The 21,668-nt window shown below is 39.0% G+C and overlaps 2 protein-coding genes across 5 annotated transcripts in view; one reads left to right on the top strand and one right to left on the bottom strand.

Moving 5' to 3' along the window:
* The window catches only part of loxl2b (lysyl oxidase-like 2b), a 38,798-nt gene extending 21,954 nt beyond the window's left edge, over window positions 1-16,844 (top strand). Inside the window, exons 7-14 of the mRNA XM_069166074.1 lie at window positions 1,941-2,092; window positions 2,271-2,438; window positions 4,116-4,281; window positions 4,573-4,813; window positions 6,101-6,216; window positions 7,476-7,612; window positions 7,704-7,815; window positions 15,221-16,844. Of these exons, the coding sequence (XP_069022175.1) occupies window positions 1,941-2,092; window positions 2,271-2,438; window positions 4,116-4,281; window positions 4,573-4,813; window positions 6,101-6,216; window positions 7,476-7,612; window positions 7,704-7,815; window positions 15,221-15,291 (1,163 nt within the window). The 3' untranslated portion in view covers window positions 15,292-16,844. The remainder of the gene's footprint in view (window positions 1-1,940; window positions 2,093-2,270; window positions 2,439-4,115; window positions 4,282-4,572; window positions 4,814-6,100; window positions 6,217-7,475; window positions 7,613-7,703; window positions 7,816-15,220) is intronic.
* Window positions 15,529-21,668, bottom strand: part of LOC138208295 (golgin subfamily A member 7-like) — a 23,737-nt gene continuing 17,597 nt past the window's right edge. Inside the window, exon 6 of one of the 4 annotated variants that reach the window (XM_069166082.1) lies at window positions 15,529-15,631. The gene's annotated coding sequence lies outside the window, so the exon portion shown is untranslated. Of the gene's footprint in view, window positions 15,632-16,939; window positions 17,846-18,225; window positions 18,669-18,735; window positions 19,257-21,668 lie in introns of those variants that run through there. The other 3 variants (XM_069166079.1, XM_069166080.1, XM_069166081.1) reach the window with 3 other exon arrangements.

Here is a 21,668-nt window from a genome sequence, read left to right as displayed (position 1 = left end):
TGTGATTATAGTCTGTAAACCCTCAGGCACTCTGAACGGCGGACCAATCAGCGACCAGTGGGCGTCGCGATGCGCAATAACGTTGACGTCAACCATTTGATTCGAATTGTACTCCGACGATGGCGTCGGGGGCAGAGCTGGATGAGGCGATGTAAACAGTTGGAGCAATGCCAGCAAATATTGAGGAATTGGAGCTGCAGCAAGAACAATGCCTAGAATATGTTTTTTTTTAAATTGTGCAGTGGACATTTTCTAACATGGCGACATTGTGGTAGAGTTTCTGTTCTTTACAGCTTGGTGAGTTTCGGCGCACAACATACGTCATATGGTGGTCAATGTTGATTGGTTTAAAAGCTGCCACCAATAGTTTCATAATTAACCAGAGTCCTACGCCCATCAGGACGGATGTACTGGAAACGATCCCACCAATGCAGCGAATTTCAGTCTGGTAACTAGGCTAGTCTTTCCTTGATCCCATTGGTCTTTACCTCAGCGGATACCGTGGTCCGTGCGGTGTAGTCGTAACTGATTAATACCCAAACTTCAATAAGCCTGATTTATCCTTGTTTGCCACGTTAGGTGTCAACTTTTTGGAACAGGCATATGATATATCTTATTTGGAAGTTTACAAGGTGAAGCTTGAGCTCCCATTGTGGGCTCAGAAAAAGACACCATCCGTTTATTGACTAGTTATTTTCCAAAGTAAGCCTTCAGTCTGAGCAGTCTCACTTTATGGTTTCCACAGGTTTCCCCAAGCTCGGTTATGTCACCGGCTGCAATGGAGTTGTTCTTTTTACAGCCCGTGCGGCAGGTTTTGAAGTTGGCACCCCCCCCTAACTGAAAGAAATGACCCACTTCTAAATTACACACTTAGCAGGTTATCTCCTGTGTTGCTCTGTGTTTTAAAGCCCTTGCTCACCTGTTATCAGGATATACAGCAAATGTTTCTCCATGGTGCAATAACTGGAAAAAAAACCCATAAAAGGTAGAGGAAGGAGTGGTTTTTTTCATAAACAGGGACGTGCTGCACATTCCTGTCATGTTAGACTTGGAAAATGTTCCTTTTTCCCAAATTCCTTTTTCCATCATGATTTCTCATCACTGGTTTTTTCGTAAAAAAAAACAAACAAGTGGAAATAATCATGAAAAATAACAGAGAGAGAGAGATGTGCTCAAAAGTATCATAACAGATGAATGGGGTCTTATTGCAATAACAGACATGCCAAAAGTTAAGTGCTCTTTAAGTTGGTGCTTAAAAGGGCTCAGCAATTGTTGTGGTTGTACAGTTGTGGAATAACTGTACACGATTAACTGACCACTTGTTGTAAGTGTAAACTTTTCTTTCCTCGCTCATTTGGCTGTTTCAACTAGCCTCTTATTTCCCATTCAATTCCACCGAGTACAAAATACGCCTCGTGTTTATTTCCTGATTTGAAAGGAACGCCGTACATATGTGACATTTTGGGGAATGACTTCTTGTTTTAGAGAGGTGAGAAAATTGATGTCGCTCTGTACTGTAAATACTGTAGGAACTAGCGGCTCGTTAGCCTAGCTTAGCATTAAGAGCTGTGAGGCACAGCGAGTCCAAAACACTAAATCTGCTTACCGTTGCTCCAGAAAGCGTTCAGATCCCTTCGCTTTTTGAACACTTAATAGTGTTGTAGTTTGACTTTAGACATTTTTTGGGTCGTCTTATCCAGGTCGGTCCAGTGTCTTTTTGTTGTTGTTGTTGTTGTTGTTTGGATCAGTTAAAGTTGCTTTTTTTTTTTAAAGTTTTGAATGCATCTCCATGTGCTTTTTTTGGGGCGGGGGGGGATTTCTAAGACTTGTGCAGTTACATATGAGTGGGATGTTCAGCGGGTTGTACAATGATGTTATTATTTTTAAATGAAATGAAAACCGTGTATCTGATTCCCTTTACCTTTTCACGTCCTCCGCAGGTATGGGTCCGGTGCACATGAACGAGGTGGAGTGCTCGGGGTTCGAGAAGTCCATCACGGAGTGTTTCTTCAACAAGGAGTCCGTGGGCTGCAGCCACGAGGAGGATGCTGCCGTCAGATGTAACGTCCCCGCGATGGGCTTCCAGGAGAGGGTCGGTCTTCCCGTTTTATATTTCCTACGTCCTGTTCAATATTTAATTAGTACTAAATAGTTTTTTTTTTAATTTCTGCTTTTACTTTTGCATTCAACAGCTTCTTGCGCCTAAAACGCGTCACATCGAACACGTAACGGCGCGTATTTACCCCCTGCTGTGTTTTTCACGCCCGTAGCTGCGTCTGAATGGAGGTCGTAACCCCTACGAGGGCCGCGTGGAGGTGCTGGTGGAGAGGAACGGCTCCCTGGTGTGGGGCACGGTGTGCAGCGAGGGCTGGGGGACCATGGAGGCCATGGTGGTGTGCAGACAGCTGGGCCTGGGCTTCGCCAGCAACGCGTTCCAGGTACGAGTCACGGCAGCCAGCGGTGGAGGACATCAGCCGAGCTGTCCCGACAGAACAGTTTCAACCTTTAAAAAAAAAAAAATGTTTTCGAACAAAACAAAGTCTTTTTTTTTTAATTTAATTTTATTTCATGTTGTGTTCTTCCACTCAGACGGTGCAGGTTCCTCCCGGCAGTTCCCATTTCCAAATTTTTAGTTTACGAGGCCACAATTTCGAAATAATGATCTCCATCCAGGTTGTTCCCTGCAGACATCCAGGAAACATCATTTGTTAAGAAGAAAAAAAAGACGCAAAGTTCTTGTTTAGTTTGGTGTTTTAAGTTATTGATCCCATTGACAGAACTGCTTAATTTAAAAGTTTTCATTTTAATTCAAATTTTGGAAAATAATTATGCATCTCAAACTTTAATTTCTCCATTTCTAATTCATCATCCACTTACAAAAACATTCAATACAATTAAAAAAAACAACTAATTTTGATAAAAAAAATATTTCCTTTAAATTTTGGCATCCAAGTGCTTCTGTACATCCCTCCATCCTGTGTTTCTCTGTTTATGCCGTTGCTAAGAGCGACAGACAGCTGCAAACTGCCGACACATGTAAGATGTTAAGAAAAGAGAAGAGCCCTGGGCATGAACCGCACTTTGTTCCTGTCTAATGTTGGACCTTTTTTTATCTTCATCTGCCAGCTGCGGTACATCATTACTAGAGATATGGGATTATAATTTGCAGAGCCCATGTTTATTTATCTAATTCATTTAAAGGGATAGTCTGTGTTCTTTGAAGTTGTGTGAGCTTTTTCCAGCCTGTGTTATTACCTGCAGTTGACAGAGTGTATGCTATATTTACAATATTTTCACCACCATGTCATTAGGCAGCTCTTTTTAAACGGGGAACCGAACTTTGCTTTTTTTTCAAAGCCACCAGACTCCATTGACAAAAACAGTAATTTTACCTCACAGAACGTGAAAGCTGCTAATCTACCGCTGTAGAAAATGATGTGTTATTATGGGACTTTGGTGCTTTAACATGACAACTTACCACCTGAGGCTTCAGTGTCTTAACATCTAGTGAAAGCAGTGAAAATATTCTATATATATGTTACCTGATATAAAAAAAATTTAGGTGGCCTTTTTTTTTTTATAATTCAAGTTAAAGATTTAAAATATATCGACAATGCGATTACATCACGAGATGAGATATCTTAGATTTTGGATATTGTGATATGACATTCATTCAAAATCTCATTGTGTAAATAATTTGTGAAAAGCACCAATAGTCATTTCTACAACAAAGGATTTGGGGTAAAAATATCGTGATATTCACGTCTTGATTTTGTGTTTTATATGCATAATAATAATAATAAGATAAATTTAGTATCTCATGGATTAACATTTAATTACCTTTTTAGTTTTTAGATAATTCCTCTTCTTACTTCCAATTTAAATATCAATTCATCAAATAAATTTGGATTTAGTCAGTTTATGGATTAATAGACCTATGAAACTACATTTTTTTCTTCTTTTTTTTTTATGACGCTTGTGATCCTCCAAAGTGTCGACGCAGCTTAACACAGCTGGTGAAATAATACGTAAATTTGGTATTTTTTAAATTTGTCGTGTCTCAGACGTTAATGATGATGATGATGATGATGTTCTTCTTCTTCTTCCTCCCGCAGGAGACGTGGTACTGGCCGGGCGAGGTGAGCGCGGACGCCGTGGCGATGAGCGGCGTTCGCTGCTCCGGGACCGAGATGTCCCTGTCCCACTGCCTTCACCACGGAACCCACCTGAGCTGCCCCAAAGGAGGCGGACGCAACGCCGCCGGAGTCTCCTGCTCCGAGAGTAAGACGCCGATCTGTGTTGCGTCAGTAAAAGTTTAAAATCCTGAACTCATCTAAGACATTTTTTTTTTTTTTTTTATTTAAAAATTCAACGACTTTAAAAAGCCTTCTGCAGGCAGAAGAAATGTTTCGCGTAACTGCGACTCCGTATCCTTCCCTCGGTTTGAAAACAGAAACCGCTCATTATATTTTTTTGGGGCATTTCTGCGTTTCTAAATATGTTTTTGTCTCCGTCTGCTCCTCTGTGGCTTTTATTTTTAATTTTTTTGTTCTCTTGCTTACCGTCCCGCAGCGGCTCCTGACCTGGTGTTGAACCCTCAGGTGGTGGAGCAGACCACCTACATGGAGGACCGGCCCATGTTCATGCTGCAGTGCGCGTACGAGGAGAACTGCCTCTCCTCCGCCTCCAGCCAGGTGCCCGCCAACTCGTACCGCCGCCTGCTGCGCTTCTCCTCCCAGATCCACAACAACGGCCAGTCCGACTTCCGGCCCAAAGCCGACCGCCACTCCTGGGTGTGGCACGACTGTCACAGGTCGGTGTCTCCGGGTTTACACCCGACTTCAGTCGTACGATGGCCTCTCGTTTACCGGCGGCGACCTCAACCCGTCGGTTTGTCGAACGCCCGTTACGAAGCTTCGAGTTCGGGTTTTGGCCGATGCCGTCTTTGCTAGTTCGGAGCCAGAAGCGACCGTATTTGGACGAGCTGAGGGGGAGGAGCTAGCGGTGGATCTGATTCGATCTGATTGGAAACCAGACGATACCACGTCCCGCCCACCGATAGCCGTAAACTGACTGCACCACAGGCCTGTCAATCAAACGTATACGCCGCCAAAAACGTGTCTTTTTTAGGCTTATTTTCGATTTAATTTCGGGATTATTTTCAGATGGACCTCCAGAAAACTAATAAGAAGGAGCGACTTTAGCTACCAACACCGAAATTACTCAGGAATACATTTTATTGACTTTTTTTTTACGAGAGAAGTTGAATGGGAGTCTTTGGAGCCGGCCTCTAGTGGCACTCGGTGGTATTGCAGCTTAAGCGACTTCCGCATCGGCCTCAATTTTCAGACTTGGACGCTTCGAACACTTTTATATCCAGTCTGTTGTCATGACAGCCAGGAGTATTTGTTTATGCTAAGCTGCTGCTAACCGGTACTGAGCACACGAACACCGGACTGGTATTGATCTTTTTATGTAACTCATGGAAAAGAAATTCAACAAAATATGGCGATGGGGGATATAAAATACTGAAATTAAATTCTTAAAATTCGGAATATTTCAAGATAATTAAGGTAACCACAAACTGTAACATTGTCAGCATAAATAGAGGAAATAAAATTGAGAAGGACACAAGTAAACACAAACAATAAACTGTTGAAACATTTTTATATTCTCGAAACGTAAATCATAACTCACAAGCATTAAGTCCTTTTGTATGGTTCTTTTCATAAATACGTATACAGTTTCAAACGAATGAGTTTTACCATCACCATGAAAGATGTTATTACTTAATTACACCTCATAATTGAAGAAGACGGCCCCTAAAATTAGACCTCCATATGTTCTGCTGCCTTGTAATTGACGGTGACACAGCGCCAAAAACAATTCCCACATTTTTGTGGTTCCCGGAGGAAAAGCTGTCCGTCGGCGACCGGCTTTCCAAGTACGTTAAGAACGGGCAGAAGCACCGAAACCGGCTGGAGGGCGTTCCCTAAATTTGTTTGAATCTGGAGAACTTTGGTGCCCGTTGAGACTGGAGTTACTTTATTTTCCAGCCTGAGAAAAGTTTCCAAAAACGTGTTTTTGTGTGCGTGTGAAGGCATTATCACAGCATGGAGGTGTTCACGCTCTACGACCTGTTCAGCCTCAACGGAACCAAAGTAGCAGAAGGACACAAAGCAAGCTTCTGCCTCGAGGACTCGGAGTGCGACGAAGGTAAGAAACACAGATGAGATTCTTTCTTCATTTTCAAGATGTGGAAAAAGAAAAATAAATCTTTTCAGAAATGTGGCACAAAGATTTTCTTTTCTTTTTTTTCTTTTTTTTGACGCGGTCAGTAATCAATCAGCTTCTAAAACAGCACCAAACAACATTTTTTAGTAAAACTGTAGGTCGAATGACTTTTGTAAAGAAATTTACCGTGAATTAATAACCAACACTCCAACCAACTCCCCTCAGATTTAAGGAGCTTTTTTAGTGTCTTTCAGCCCGTTGTTTTGGTTTTACGGGCCAAAACATCGCTGTTTTGGTTGACTCTCACGGCTCTCGTCATCGCCACCTCCTCAGCACCAAACAACGAACGTAGTTAGTTGTTCTGTGTCTGCGGGGTGCACCCAGGTGGAAGAAGTATTCAGATCCTTTAATGCTGTAAAAGTACAAATACAACAAAGTATTAATACTCAAGTAGAATTCCTGAATAAAAAGAAGTACATTAGTGAGGAAACGTAGGTATTAGCAGCAAAATGTAGTTAAAGAGTTAAAGTAAAAGTTCTGGTTGGGTCCCTCTGACTGATATATTATTAAATCTGACATCATTAGATTATGAATACTGAATCATCCGTGTGGCAGCAGCATGTGGTTTGAACCCATTTGAACCGAGTTCTGATCCACAAATCTGTTTCCAGCTTTGTGTTTACTTTTTCTTTAATCTTTGATTTTTTTGTTGTTGTTGAGATATCTGAATCATTTGAACTTATATTGGAATGAAACCATGTGAGAAGAGTAGAGGGGGGAAAGCCTGTTCGGTGGAGCCGTTAACAACTCAAACTCTGCTTCTCGTGAGAAGCGCTGGTTTAATCTTTAATAATGCAATAATCTATTTTGACAAAATCTTCATCTGAAAAGGTCACTATAGCTGCCAGATAAATGTAGTGGAGTAAAGCGTACAGTATTCCCCCCCCCCCTGTGAAATGTGTTGAGAGGGGAATGATAAAGTTGCAAAAACTGGAATTACATAATTAAAATACCTCAAAATTGTACTTGAGTACAGTCCTTGAGTAAATGTACTTTCCACCGCTGAGGGTGCAAAAGCGAGCCGACACTCCAAACATCTGTATAAGCAGGGTGACAACATCAGTGGGGTTTTTTTGCGGCTCGTTCTGCTGCCCCCAAGTGGCCGAAATAAAATCATGCAGTTTTATTATTTAATCGAAGGCTCTCGGAGAGTTCATAAACCTTTTTATCTGTTGTTGCAGGTGTCGAAAAGAGGTACGAATGTGCCAACTTCGGCGAGCAGGGCATCACCGTGGGCTGCTGGGATACCTACAGGCACGACATCGACTGCCAGTGGATCGACATCACCGACATCAAACCCGGCGATTACATCTTCCAGGTGACGCTTCTCTCCCGTCCCGTCGCTGACTCGCCTCTTCGTCTTCACTCCTGCGGCCGTCATCTCACTCCTCCTCTCCTCCTTCCTGCAGATCGTAATTAATCCAAAGTACGAAGTGCCCGAGTCGGACTACTCCAACAACATCATGAAATGCAGATGTCGATACGACGGCCACCGCGTGTGGATGTACAGCTGCCACAACGGTAAAGACCCAACACCTGTAACCTCTCCTGCTCTTTAATCTGAAGAGCAGTCACACTTTTAAGGCCGTGAAAGACATTTCATTTCATCGGCAGTGTCTTTAAATTTAACTTCAATTTGTTTTTTTTGTTTTTTTTTAAACATCGCACGTTCAATTTTGAAGCTGATGTTGAACAACGTGCTGAAATCACTGAAAAGGAATACAAGTGGTGATAAAACAGGTTCTGAACAAAACCCCAGATTATGAGAATTTATGTTGAGTAGAAAAATAACTTTCAGACCTCCTTATCTGCTTCTGCTTTTATACTTACCAAAAGTTCTGCGGGCAAAGATTATGCGTAATAAGTAATGATTACGGAGTCTTGACGTCTGCTCACTTTCTGTTTTACCTTCAAATACGGTAGACTATAGCGTGTCGTCCAAAATATCATAAAAAAGTCACACTATAGCGTGTCGTCCAAAATATCATAAAAAAGTCACACTATAGCGTGTTGTCCAAAATATCATAAAAAAGTCACACTATAGCGTGTCGTCCAAAATATCATAAAAAAGTCACACTATAGCGTGTCGTCCAAAATATCATAAAAAAGTCACACTATAGCGTGTTGTCCAAAATATCATAAAAAAGTCACACTATAGCGTGTCGTCCAAAATATCATAAAAAAAGTCACACTATAGCGTGTCGTCCAAAATATCATAAAAACGTCACACTACAGCGTGTCGTCCAAAATATCATAAAAAAGTCACACTATAGCGTGTCGTCCAAAATATCATAAAAAAGTCACACTATAGCGTGTCGTCTAAAATATCATAAAAAAGTCACACTATAGCGTGTCGTCCAAAATATCATAAAAAAGTCACACTATAGCGTGTCGTCTAAAATATCATAAAAAAGTCACACTATAGCGTGTCGTCCAAAATATCATAAAAAAAGTCATACTATAGCGTGTCGTCTAAAATATCATAAAAAAGTCACACTATAGCGTGTCGTCCAAAATATCATAAAAAAGTCACACTATAGCGTGTCGTCCAAAATATCATAAAAAAGTCACACTATAGCGTGTTGTCCAAAATATCATAAAAAAGTCACACTATAGCGTGTCGTCCAAAATATCATAAAAAAAGTCACACTATAGCGTGTCGTCCAAAATATCATAAAAACGTCACACTACAGCGTGTCGTCCAAAATATCATAAAAAAGTCACACTATAGCGTGTCGTCCAAAATATCATAAAAAAGTCACACTATAGCGTGTCGTCTAAAATATCATAAAAAAGTCACACTATAGCGTGTCGTCCAAAATATCATAAAAAAAGTCATACTATAGCGTGTCGTCTAAAATATCATAAAAAAGTCACACTATAGCGTGTCGTCCAAAATATCATAAAAAAGTCACACTATAGCGTGTCGTCTAAAATATCATAAAAAAGTCACACTATAGCGTGTCGTTCAAAATATCATAAAAAAGTCACACTATAGCGTGTCGTCTAAAATATCATAAAAAAGTCACACTATAGCGTGTCGTCTAAAATATCATAAAAAAGTCACACTATAGCGTGTCGTCTAAAATATCATAAAAAAGTCACACTATAGCGTGTCGTTCAAAATATCATAAAAAAGTCACACTATAGCGTGTCGTCTAAAATATCATAAAAAAGTCACACTATAGCGTGTCGTCTAAAATATCATAAAAAAGTCACACTATAGCGTGTCGTCTAAAATATCATAAAAAAGTCACACTATAGCGTGTCGTTCAAAATATCATAAAAAAGTCACACTATAGCGTGTCGTCTAAAATATTATAAAAAAGTCACACTATAGCGTGTCGTCCAAAATATCATAAAAAAGTCACACTATAGCGTGTCGTCTAAAATATCATAAAAAAGTCACACTATAGCGTGTCGTCCAAAATATCATAAAAAAGTCACACTATAGCGTGTCGTCCAAAATATCATAAAAAAGTCACACTATAGCGTGTTGTCCAAAATATCATAAAAAAGTCACACTATAGCGTGTCGTCTAAAATATCATAAAAAAGTCACACTATAGCGTGTCGTCCAAAATATCATAAAAAAGTCACACTATAGCGTGTCGTTCAAAATATCATAAAAAAGTCACACTATAGCGTGTCGTCTAAAATATCATAAAAAAGTCACACTATAGCGTGTCGTCCAAAATATCATAAAAAAGTCACACTATAGCGTGTCGTCTAAAATATCATAAAAAAGTCACACTATAGCGTGTCGTCCAAAATATCATAAAAAAGTCACACTATAGCGTGTCGTCTAAAATATCATAAAAAAGTCACACTATAGCGTGTCGTCCAAAATATCATAAAAAAGTCACACTATAGCGTGTCGTCCAAAATATCATAAAAAAGTCACACTATAGCGTGTCGTCCAAAATATCATAAAAAAGTCATACTATAGCGTGTCGTCCAAAATATCATAAAAAAGTCACACTATAGCGTGTCGTCCAAAATATCATAAAAAAAGTCACACTATAGCGTGTCGTCCAAAATATCATAAAAAAGTCACACTATAGCGTGTCGTCCAAAATATCATAAAAAAAGTCACACTATAGCGTGTCGTCCAAAATATCATAAAAAAGTCACACTATAGCGTGTCGTCCAAAATATCATAAAAAAAGTCACACTATAGCGTATCGTCTAAAATATCATAAAAAAGTCACACTATAGCGTGTCGTCCAAAATATCATAAAAAAGTCACACTATAGCGTGTCGTCCAAAATATCATAAAAAAGTCACACTATAGCGTGTCGTCCAAAATATCATAAAAAAGTCACACTATAGCGTGTCGTCTAAAATATCATAAAAAAGTCACACTATAGCGTGTCGTCCAAAATATCATAAAAAAGTCACACTATAGCGTGTCGTCTAAAATGTCATAAAAAAGTCACACTATAGCGTGTCGTCTAAAATATCATAAAAAAGTCACACTATAGCGTGTCGTCTAAAATATCATAAAAAAGTCACACTATAGCGTGTCGTCTAAAATATCATTAAAAAGTCACACTATAGCGTGTCGTCTAAAATATCATAAAAAAGTCACACTATAGCGTGTCGTCTAAAATATCATAAAAAAGTCACACTATAGCGTGTCGTCCAAAATATCATAAAAAAGTCACACTATAGCGTGTCGTCCAAAATATCATAAAAAAGTCACACTATAGCGTGTCGTCTAAAATATCATAAAAAAGTCACACTATAGCGTGTCGTTCAAAATATCATAAAAAAGTCACACTATAGCGTGTTGTCTAAAATATCATAAAAAAGTCACACTATAGCGTGTCGTCTAAAATATCATAAAAAAGTCACACTATAGCGTGTCGTCTAAAATATCATAAAAAAGTCACACTATAGCGTGTCGTTCAAAATATCATAAAAAAGTCACACTATAGCGTGTCGTTCAAAATATCATAAAAAAGTCACACTATAGCGTGTCGTCTAAAATATCATAAAAAAGTCACACTATAGCGTGTCGTTCAAAATATCATAAAAAAGTCACACTATAGCGTGTCGTCTAAAATATCATAAAAAAGTCACACTATAGCGTGTCGTCCAAAATATCATAAAAAAGTCACACTATAGCGTGTCGTCTAAAATATCATAAAAAAGTCACACTATAGCGTGTCGTCCAAAATATCATAAAAAAGTCACACTATAGCGTGTCGTCTAAAATATCATAAAAAAGTCACACTATAGCGTGTCGTCTAAAATATCATAAAAAAGTCACACTATAGCGTGTCGTTCAAAATATCATAAAAAAGTCACACTATAGCGTGTCGTTCAAAATATCATAAAAAAAGTCACACTATAGCGTGTCGTTCAAAATATCATAAAAAAGTCACACTATAGCGTGTCGTTCAAAATATCATAAAAAAGTCACACTATAGCGTGTCGTCTAAAATATCATAAAAAAGTCACACTATAGCGTGTCGTCCAAAATATCATAAAAAAGTCACACTATAGCGTGTCGTCTAAAATATCATAAAAAAGTCACACTATAGCGTGTCGTCCAAAATATCATAAAAAAGTCACACTATAGCGTGTCGTCTAAAATATCATAAAAAAGTCACACTATAGCGTGTCGTCTAAAATATCATAAAAAAGTCACACTATAGCGTGTCGTCTAAAATATCATAAAAAAGTCACACTATAGCGTGTCGTCTAAAATATCATAAAAAAGTCACACTATAGCGTGTCGTCCAAAATATCATAAAAAAGTCACACTATAGCGTGTCGTCTAAAATATCATAAAAAAGTCACACTATAGCGTGTCGTCCAAAATATCATAAAAAAGTCACACTATAGCGTGTCGTCTAAAATATCATAAAAAAGTCACACTATAGCGTGTCGTCTAAAATATCATAAAAAAGTCACACTATAGCGTGTCGTCCAAAATGTCATAAAAAAGTCACACTATAGCGTGTCGTCTAAAATATCATAAAAAAGTCACACTATAGCGTGTCGTCCAAAATGTCATAAAAAAGTCATACTATAGCGTGTCGTCTAAAATGTCATAAAAAAGTCACACTATAGCGTGTCGTCTAAAATGTCATAAAAAAGTCACACTATAGCGTGTCGTTCAAAATATCATAAAAAAGTCACACTATAGCGTGTCGTTCAAAATATCATAAAAAAGTCACACTATAGCGTGTCGTCTAAAATATCATAAAAAAGTCACACTATAGCGTGTCGTCTAAAATATCATAAAAAAGTCACACTATAGCGTGTCGTCCAAAATATCATAAAAAAGTCACACTATAGCGTGTCGTCTAAAATATCATAAAAAAGTCACACTATAGCGTGTCGTCCAAAATATCATAAAAAAGTCACACTATAGCGTGTCGTCTAAAATATCATAAAAAAGTCACACTATAGCGTGTCGTCTAAAATATCATAAAAAAGTCACACTATAGCGTGTCGTCTAAAATATCATAAAAAAGTCACACTATAGCGTGTCGTCTAAAATATCATAAAAAAGTCACACTATAGCGTGTCGTCTAAAATATCATAAAAAAGTCACACTATAGCGTGTCGTCTAAAATATCATAAAAAAGTCACACTATAGCGTGTTGTCCAAAATATCATAAAAAAGTCACACTATAGCGTGTCGTCCAAAATATCATAAAAAAGTCACACTATAGCGTGTCGTCTAAAATATCATAAAAAAGTCACACTATAGCGTGTCGTCTAAAATATCATAAAAAAGTCACACTATAGCGTGTCGTCTAAAATATCATAAAAAAGTCACACTATAGCGTGTCGTCCAAAATATCATAAAAAAGTCACACTATAGCGTGTCGTCCAAAATATCATAAAAAAGTCACACTATAGCGTGTCGTCCAAAATATCATAAAAAAGTCACACTATAGCGTGTCGTCTAAAATGTCATAAAAAAGTCACACTATAGCGTGTCGTCTAAAATATCATAAAAAAGTCACACTATAGCATGTCGTCTAAAATATCATAAAAAAGTCACACTATAGCGTGTCGTTCAAAATATCATAAAAAAGTCACACTATAGCGTGTCGTTCAAAATATCATAAAAAAGTCACACTATAGCGTGTCGTCTAAAATATCATAAAAAAGTCACACTATAGCGTGTCGTTCAAAATATCATAAAAAAGTCACACTATAGCGTGTCGTCTAAAATATCATAAAAAAGTCACACTATAGCGTGTCGTCTAAAATATCATAAAAAAGTCACACTATAGCGTGTCGTCCAAAATATCATAAAAAAGTCACACTATAGCGTGTCGTCTAAAATATCATAAAAAAGTCACACTATAGCGTGTCGTCTAAAATATCATAAAAAAGTCACACTATAGCGTGTCGTCTAAAATATCATAAAAAAGTCACACTATAGCGTGTCGTCTAAAATATCATAAAAAAGTCACACTATAGCGTGTCGTCTAAAATATCATAAAAAAGTCACACTATAGCGTGTCGTCTAAAATATCATAAAAAAGTCACACTATAGCGTGTCGTCCAAAATATCATAAAAAAGTCACACTATAGCGTGTCGTCTAAAATATCATAAAAAAGTCACACTATAGCGTGTCGTCTAAAATATCATAAAAAAGTCACACTATAGCGTGTCGTCTAAAATATCATAAAAAAGTCACACTATAGCGTGTCGTCTAAAATATCATAAAAAAGTCACACTATAGCGTGTCGTCTAAAATATCATAAAAAAGTCACACTATAGCGTGTCGTCCAAAATATCATAAAAAAGTCACACTATAGCGTGTCGTCCAAAATATCATAAAAAAGTCACACTATAGCGTGTCGTCCAAAATATCATAAAAAAGTCACACTATAGCGTGTCGTCCAAAATATCATAAAAAAGTCACACTATAGCGTGTCGTCCAAAATATCATAAAAAAGTCACACTATAGCGTGTCGTCTAAAACATCATAAAAAGTCACACTATAGCGTGTCGTCCAAAATATCATAAAAAAGTCACACTATAGCGTGTCGTCCAAAATATCATAAAAAAGTCACACTATAGCGTGTCGTCCAAAATATCATAAAAAAGTCACACTATAGCGTGTCGTCCAAAATATCATAAAAAAGTCACACTATAGCGTGTCGTCTAAAATATCATAAAAAAGTCACACTATAGCGTGTCGTCCAAAATATCATAAAAAAGTCACACTATAGCGTGTCGTCCAAAATATCATAAAAAAGTCACACTATAGCGTGTCGTCTAAAATATCATAAAAAAGTCACACTATAGCGTGTCGTCTAAAATATCATAAAAAAGTCACACTATAGCGTGTCGTCTAAAATATCATAAAAAAGTCACACTATAGCGTGTCGTCTAAAATATCATAAAAAAGTCACACTATAGCGTGTCGTCCAAAATATCATAAAAAAGTCACACTATAGCGTGTCGTCCAAAATATCATAAAAAAGTCACACTATAGCGTGTCGTCCAAAATATCATAAAAAAGTCACACTATAGCGTGTCGTTCAAAATATCATAAAAAAGTCACACTATAGCGTGTCGTCTAAAATATGATATAAGTCATACTTTCAGCTAACTATGTCGACTGTTTGTGTTACTTTAAGAAAACTAATTGAACTGTTTATCAATAACTTCCAGATAAGCATTTATTCCTTTCCACCGTTGACGTGGCCTCCTGTACGACACGCAGTAATCCCCCGTTACTGACTGACTGCAGATGTCGTTTTTGGGAATCAAGGGGGGGGGGGGTTTGTTGTAGATATTAATAGATATTTAACCCCCCCCCTCCCTCCCTCCCTCCCTTCACATCTCCTACATTTCTCATGCGTTGTAAAGTGAAACCATCACATGACAGAAGGTCAAAATGTCGTCGTCGGCGGTAACCGTGGGTGTCTGCTGCTTTGCTCCCCAGGTGGTTCGTTAAGCACTGAAACGGAACAGACGTTTCCGGGCCTCCTCAACAACCAGGTGACCCACAGGTAAAAGATGAAGCAGAGGAGTCGACCCCCCCCCCCCCCTCCTACCTGTGGTGGATTCCTCCTGCCTAGCTCGCGCCCTGCGGTCAAAACCATCTCACTTCTAACGTTCCCCCTTCGTCCATGAAGGCAGCAGCTTTCTTTAACCTTCTTTGTTGTTGTTTTTTTTTGTTTGTTTTTTTAAATGAGAGATTAAATAAACCTGCAGGTTAGCGGCAGGTATTTTACACATATTTGGCGGTGGGGGGGTGGTGATGGCGGTGATGGCGGGGGTGGTGGTGTTCTCCCCGGAGAGTTCGGACGTCTGCGCCGGGTCGCCCGAAGACTTGAGAGACGTCGTCGAGTGTCTGGTGGACGTACGAACCGGTTTATTCCACATTTTTAACAGTTCTCTTAAAGTGCCCTTTCTTCCAGACTGAAGTCCAGACAGACGAACCACATTAACGGCACTTAAATTGTCCAAAGACCTTTTTTTTTTTTTTTTTTTTTCTTTTTTAATATTTAGAATTTTTATTCTCTGACCTGCGTTGCAAATCGAACGGACCGATCACATTTCAAAGAAGAGTTGCACTACGAGTCCTTTAAGGGGGAAGTTGGTACTCGAAGTGTGTTGGAATCAGTCTCATTTAATACTAGAAATAAATGTTTTTAACTTTACTGTTTATGTTATGTAGCAATATTTCCTTGGGAAGCTAAATGTTGGACCTCATGTTTCTTCTTTGTTTTTTTTTTTTGTTTTTTTTTTATCTCTGCCTTTATATTCATTGCATCTACCATCTTTAAAGAGCTTTTAAAACACCTGTGAAAAGTTAGTTTTTGCTGCCCTCTGGTGGTTAAACTTGGCACCTTGGGGATTAATAAAGTAACTACCTAACCTAACCGAGAAGTAGTTTTTGGTTTTCAGGTGTAACAGAGCACACTTCGGATCGGACCCGACCGAATATTAAACAGACAATGTTAAACACGGTTTTAAGTCCCTTTTTAAACATAATGCACAATTTTTTTTTTCTTAATTTGAATTTATACTTTTTTTTAATTTCATTTTTAATCAGAACCTCTGACTTTTTGATTTACATAATAACTCCAATAACTAAATGGAGGAAGCTATCGTTGCTACTTAGCCGGTTATTAGGGTAAATAGGTAATTAGCTCATGAGCTGTAGCACACTGTGCAATTCGACCGCCGGGTACCACACGTCGACCTTTACTGATGTTTCTCCGACTACCTTTTTATTCTATTTAAATCGTAAAAAAAATATATATATATTAGCGGTACTTTTAGAAAAACACTTTTAAGCTGCTCTTTAAAACGTTTAACTTTCTACTTTAGTGAAGTGAGTCTTCGTCAGCCGAGGAGGACGAAGACGTCTCCACAGTAAACTTGCTGTCCGATAAAGGAAGGTTTCAGCCTATTGTTGGTTTTTTTTTTTGGTTTTTTTTCCTCTCAACGCTCGGTGTTTCCTTCAACCAGAAAAAAAACAAACCAGAAGTGATTTCCATCCTCTCATCACACAAGATTTTCTTCCCGTCGCGGATATCTCGTTTTTTTTTTTTTTTCTTCTCAAAAGCCGATTCCTGCGTTTTAAATTGAGGTTTTTTTACAGTTTAAAAAAAAACAACAACGTACTTTTGTACAATAATGAGTGTGAATCCTGTTTTTTTTTTTGTTTTTTTTTATTGTACTTTGTGTAATGGTGCTATCAAACTGACCCTCTGTTTTCTGAGGGTGCAGGACATGTTGGAACAGCTACATTATGTATACTAACAGTATACTTGAACTGAGCGTAAGAAACCATGTGCTTTTTGTGTGTTTAACTACAATAAAGGTCTGAGTTACGGAGCAACTAAATCTTTGCTGTTCACTTCTATTCATTTCATTTTCTTCTTGTTTTTTTTTAAGCTGCTGATATTTTAGATCTACACACACATATGTTGATCAGACAGCCATCTTCTGGCAGCGTTCACCCTGGAACAGATGTGACTTTTAGCCCCGTCGGTGCCGTAATGTCATTTAAAAAAGAAACATTCGATTTCAGCTTTTGATTTTTTGGTAAAAAATTGGCAAAAAGTTTCCCTCTTTGCTTCTTAACATTGAGGTCACGCAGCTTCGTAAAAAAAAAAGACTCGCCCACAAATGAAGCGGAGACCGGCAGACGGCTTACGGTCCAGGTGGGACGACGAGATCCAGACTTGGCGAGCGGCTGCTGACGAACCCACCTCGGACCGCGGTCGGGTTGAGGAAGAAGCGCAAGACCGGAACATCGGGAGGAAGACTGAGAAGTTAGCTGGGGCTGAAAGGACCACTGGACCAGATGTGGAAGGTCGAGTCCCGCGTGACCGGAGAGGTAACGGGAGCGTTAGGTGGGCTTCGACTTCCGAACTGAAAGAAGGTGCTGCAGCAGGTTGTAGGTTCAACATCCGAGGTCCAGGAAACGCCGGACTCGCTCTGAACTCCACGCTGCTGCTGTGATTTCACTTGGTTTCTTTTAGGGGGTCGAGGTGGAGCGACCAGGCAGCGCCTCCAACCGGCCCTCCGAACCGAGTGTTTTCGGACGCAGACTCTAAACGGACGGGCAAAAGAACGCTTCTCAATAAAGCATTTTACAAATGTCCATTAAAAAAAAAAAAATGAATCGATTTTTTTGTTTTTTTCAAGAATATTTTTCAAATCTGAAAGTTCAGCTTTGTGATAATGAAGCTATTTCTGGTTCAAACAGATTGAATGAAGTCTTGTTTGCTTGTTAACTAAATTCAATGAGAAACACCATTTTGCCATCGTAATGTATATTTCTATAAATTTAACAATCAAATTCTGAAGAAACTTAATGATTAACTCATTAGAATTGTGGGTACGGTTGACGCAACGAGGTGTCCCATTTTTTATTTTGTTTAATATTCTAAGCCCTAATTTTAGAGAAGAACCCAACAATTCAATAATTCACACGAGAGACAGCCGGAAGGAAAAACATCCTTTTAACAGGAAAAAAAACAATAAAAAAACGTCGTCAGAACCAGACTGAAAGGTGGACGGTCATCTGCCTCGACCAATCAGGGTGAAGGGAGAGCAGAGACAGAAAAGAACAGCATAGAGACACAGCAAACAGTCGGGTAGGTTAGGAGGGCCAGAAACCGCAGATCAAAACGGGTCAATTTAAAGAGTCCGAGAAAAAAAAACACACATTACTGTCTTTACTTTATAGGACTTAAAATTCTAAAAGATAAAAAACTGCACTTATAGATTCCCAAAAGTCTCAGAATAAGAAAACAAAGGAAGGACGTGACCTCTGAAGTCCTCAGTAACACTGCAGCCGTGGCCTCTGAAGCGCTCAGAGCCTGGTCAGTGGTGCAACACTGTCCTCTTGTGGCCGGAATAACTCATTACACCTTTGCAGCAGAGGAAAAAAAAAAAAAAAAAAGTCCAACTATGCTTTTTTGTTTTTTTCTGCCGGAGTACATACAATAAACCATAAAGCCGAAGAATTACAGTTGTCATGTCAAGCTTTTTTTTGCTGCAGCCAGCCGTGAGTGAATGCCACATTTACTAAAGACAGTTTTGGATGAGATGAGCAGCAACTGAACAAATGAATAAATATTATTAGATATATTATATTTCTGTATTTTCACGTCTCACACTGCACTCTGACTTTTATCTTATTCTATCTTAGCTTGCTTTTGTTTCTTTTATTTGAATGTTTTAATCGCTTTTTTTTTTTTTTTTAAATGTCTTTTTCTGTTGCTTGATGTGTTCCCACTTTTATTGGTTTGGCATGAAGCACTTTAAATTGCCTCGTTGTTGTTGTAATGTGCTGTACAAATAAACTTCTCTCGCCTTACTTTTTTATTTTATTTTTATTTTTTTAATCAAGATATGAGTTGTGTTGTTGTTTTAGTTGAACTAAACACGTGTGTTTTGAAGTAACATAAAGTTTAACCGGCCTCCACCTCCTTCAATCTTTCTGTGGCTGTAAACACCTAAAAAAAAAAAAACTTGTTTTATCGCAGCGAATCTACGAGTAAACAGTAAAATACAATATATTTCCTCCGATATAAATCACTTTCAGGATGATTTATCGCACACTTCGCATCTTTTTCGATAAAAAAATAAATACAACGCTGCGGCAAATAAAAGAACAATGACGCGGGTAACAAAAAAACCTGGCAGGGAAATGTGAAATATGTCCGTTCCGTAGTTTTGGCTGCGTTCACACACCGGCGGAGACTTTGATTTTATATCAGACAAAACCACATGTGAAACTTTAACAGCTGACTGTCAAGAGGTCAAGATCCTGGCAGACCCGGGTTTCAGAGGCGGTTTTATGGGGAATTTTTTGAGTCAAATAAAAAAACAAAACGAGGACAGTAACGAGGTGGAACACACACACCAAATGTGAGAGTAAAAGCCTCGTGAAAGAAGACGCAGCAACGCCAAGGTCGGGAGGAATGTAGTAATTGTAATGGCGCTGCCAGTAAGATTCTTTAAAAAAAATAAAATAAAAAAAACCAGCAACTTGAGGCTTTGGAGCCGAGCGAGTCGATCCACCGATGATGACCCGCGACGTGCTGCTGAAAGAGCAGTCAGGAGATTCGTTGTGAGACGGACGCAGGGTGAACGTGGGGGTGCGGAAACCTGCTGAACCGACCGGCGACGACGGAGGAGGTACGAGGTACGGAGAACGAGAAGGTTCGGTTCGATGGAGCAAACAAAAAGACCATTTCACCCGGATGAACCGGCGGTCAAGTCGGGCGGGTTTCAATTAAATTACGCAAAACATAACGTACTTAACGCGAGTAACACGGACCAACTCGGCCTGACGTACTCACGCGCACCAAACTACGACGTTTTTGAACCAAACTGACGTTTTTGAACCAAACTACGACGTTTTTGAACCAAACTACGACGTTTTTGAACCAAACTGACGTTTTTGAACCAAACTACGACGTTTTTGAACCAAACTGACGTTTTTGAACCAAACTATGACGTTTTTGAACCAAACTACGACGTTTTTGAACCAAACTACGACGTTTTTGAACCAAACTATGACGTTTTTGAACCAAACTACGACGTTTTTGAACCAAACTGACGTTTTTGAACCAAACTACGTTTTTGAACCAAACTATGACGTTTTTGAACCAAACTGACGTTTTTGAACCAAACTACGACGTTTTTGAACCAAACTGATGTTTTTGAACCAAACTACGACGTTTTTGAACCAAACTACGACGTTTTTCCTGGAGCGAGTCGTTTTCCGTGCGTCACTTTAACCGAATTGCGACGGTGTCACGTGATCTTCAACCCGAAGAAGTCGTAACTTGGTGCGTAAACCTAAAGACGCTCCCCCGCCGGCGGCAAACGGCTCGGTTCGACTCGGCAATCGGACGCTTCTGTGGATTTTAGTTTTTCTTCTATTGCGTAAAGCGTCCTCGCCGTAGCGGTGTCGCCAAAAAGGACGTAAATCCAAATGCGACGTAAACGAAGAAGAAGAAGAACCGCGAAACAATGGAGGAAGTGGAGGCGGCGTTGTTCTTGATTCTCGGCATGTGTCTTTTGGCTACGGTAAGGACGCGTTTTTTTCTTTTTTTTGTCGCAGAGACTGAATGCAGCGAGACAAAAGACGGCTGAAGTCCAAAAGTCTCCTTTTGGACTTCAGCATTCGAAAACACGACAGCAAATCCTCCCGACCGCAGGAAGAAGAGCGGCTTTGTTGAACACCAAAAAGTAAAAAAATAAAAAAAAGGGAGAGGGCAGCTGCTCGATGAGGAAAAGACCAAGAATGTGGAAAACATTACAAACGTCAATAATTTGTCTCGGAGGAGTCAAGACGTCCTTCTCGTCCATCACAATCAAGAACAAAGCGAACCACGATGGACAAAACTCAAACTTCACACGCGTCCCTCGGACGTCGGGCGTTTATTAACGGACAAACGTTCCCGGGATTATTCGCACGAGACGCCACGACGGACGCGAGACGTTACTCCGACGAGCGAGGCAAAAAACAAAAACAAAAAAAGAAGTTGGATCAACTCCAAGTCATTTATCTGCAGCTAATTCCTTCTCCGGGTCGGTGCTTTCAGTATTACACAAGAAAGATGATTTATAATAATACCAAAAAAATAAACTGTTTCAGGCTAAACAAGTCGTTGTTGAAAGAGTGGAAGACAAACTGGACGTAGCGTCCAACACATTCCTTCGTCTCTGCAAAGCAAATGAGGTAAAAAGAAGCCTTTTTTTCATTCTGCAGGAATTAAGAGTTTCTGAGAAACAGCTTCGCTGGCACCAGATTAAAAATGAGAAAAAAAACACTGTTCTGGCATCAAATCAGTCTCTTTCTTTTTATTTATTATTTTATTCCACTTGAACGTAACCAAAAAACACTGAGAGCAATT

This window comes from Embiotoca jacksoni, unplaced genomic scaffold, assembly GCF_022577435.1.
Source record: "Embiotoca jacksoni isolate LCO1_2020_lvr unplaced genomic scaffold, fEmbJac1.0.p SCAF_37, whole genome shotgun sequence".
Classification (NCBI taxonomy): Eukaryota; Metazoa; Chordata; class Actinopteri; family Embiotocidae; genus Embiotoca; species Embiotoca jacksoni.
This window is presented reverse-complemented; position numbering and strand designations above follow the sequence as displayed.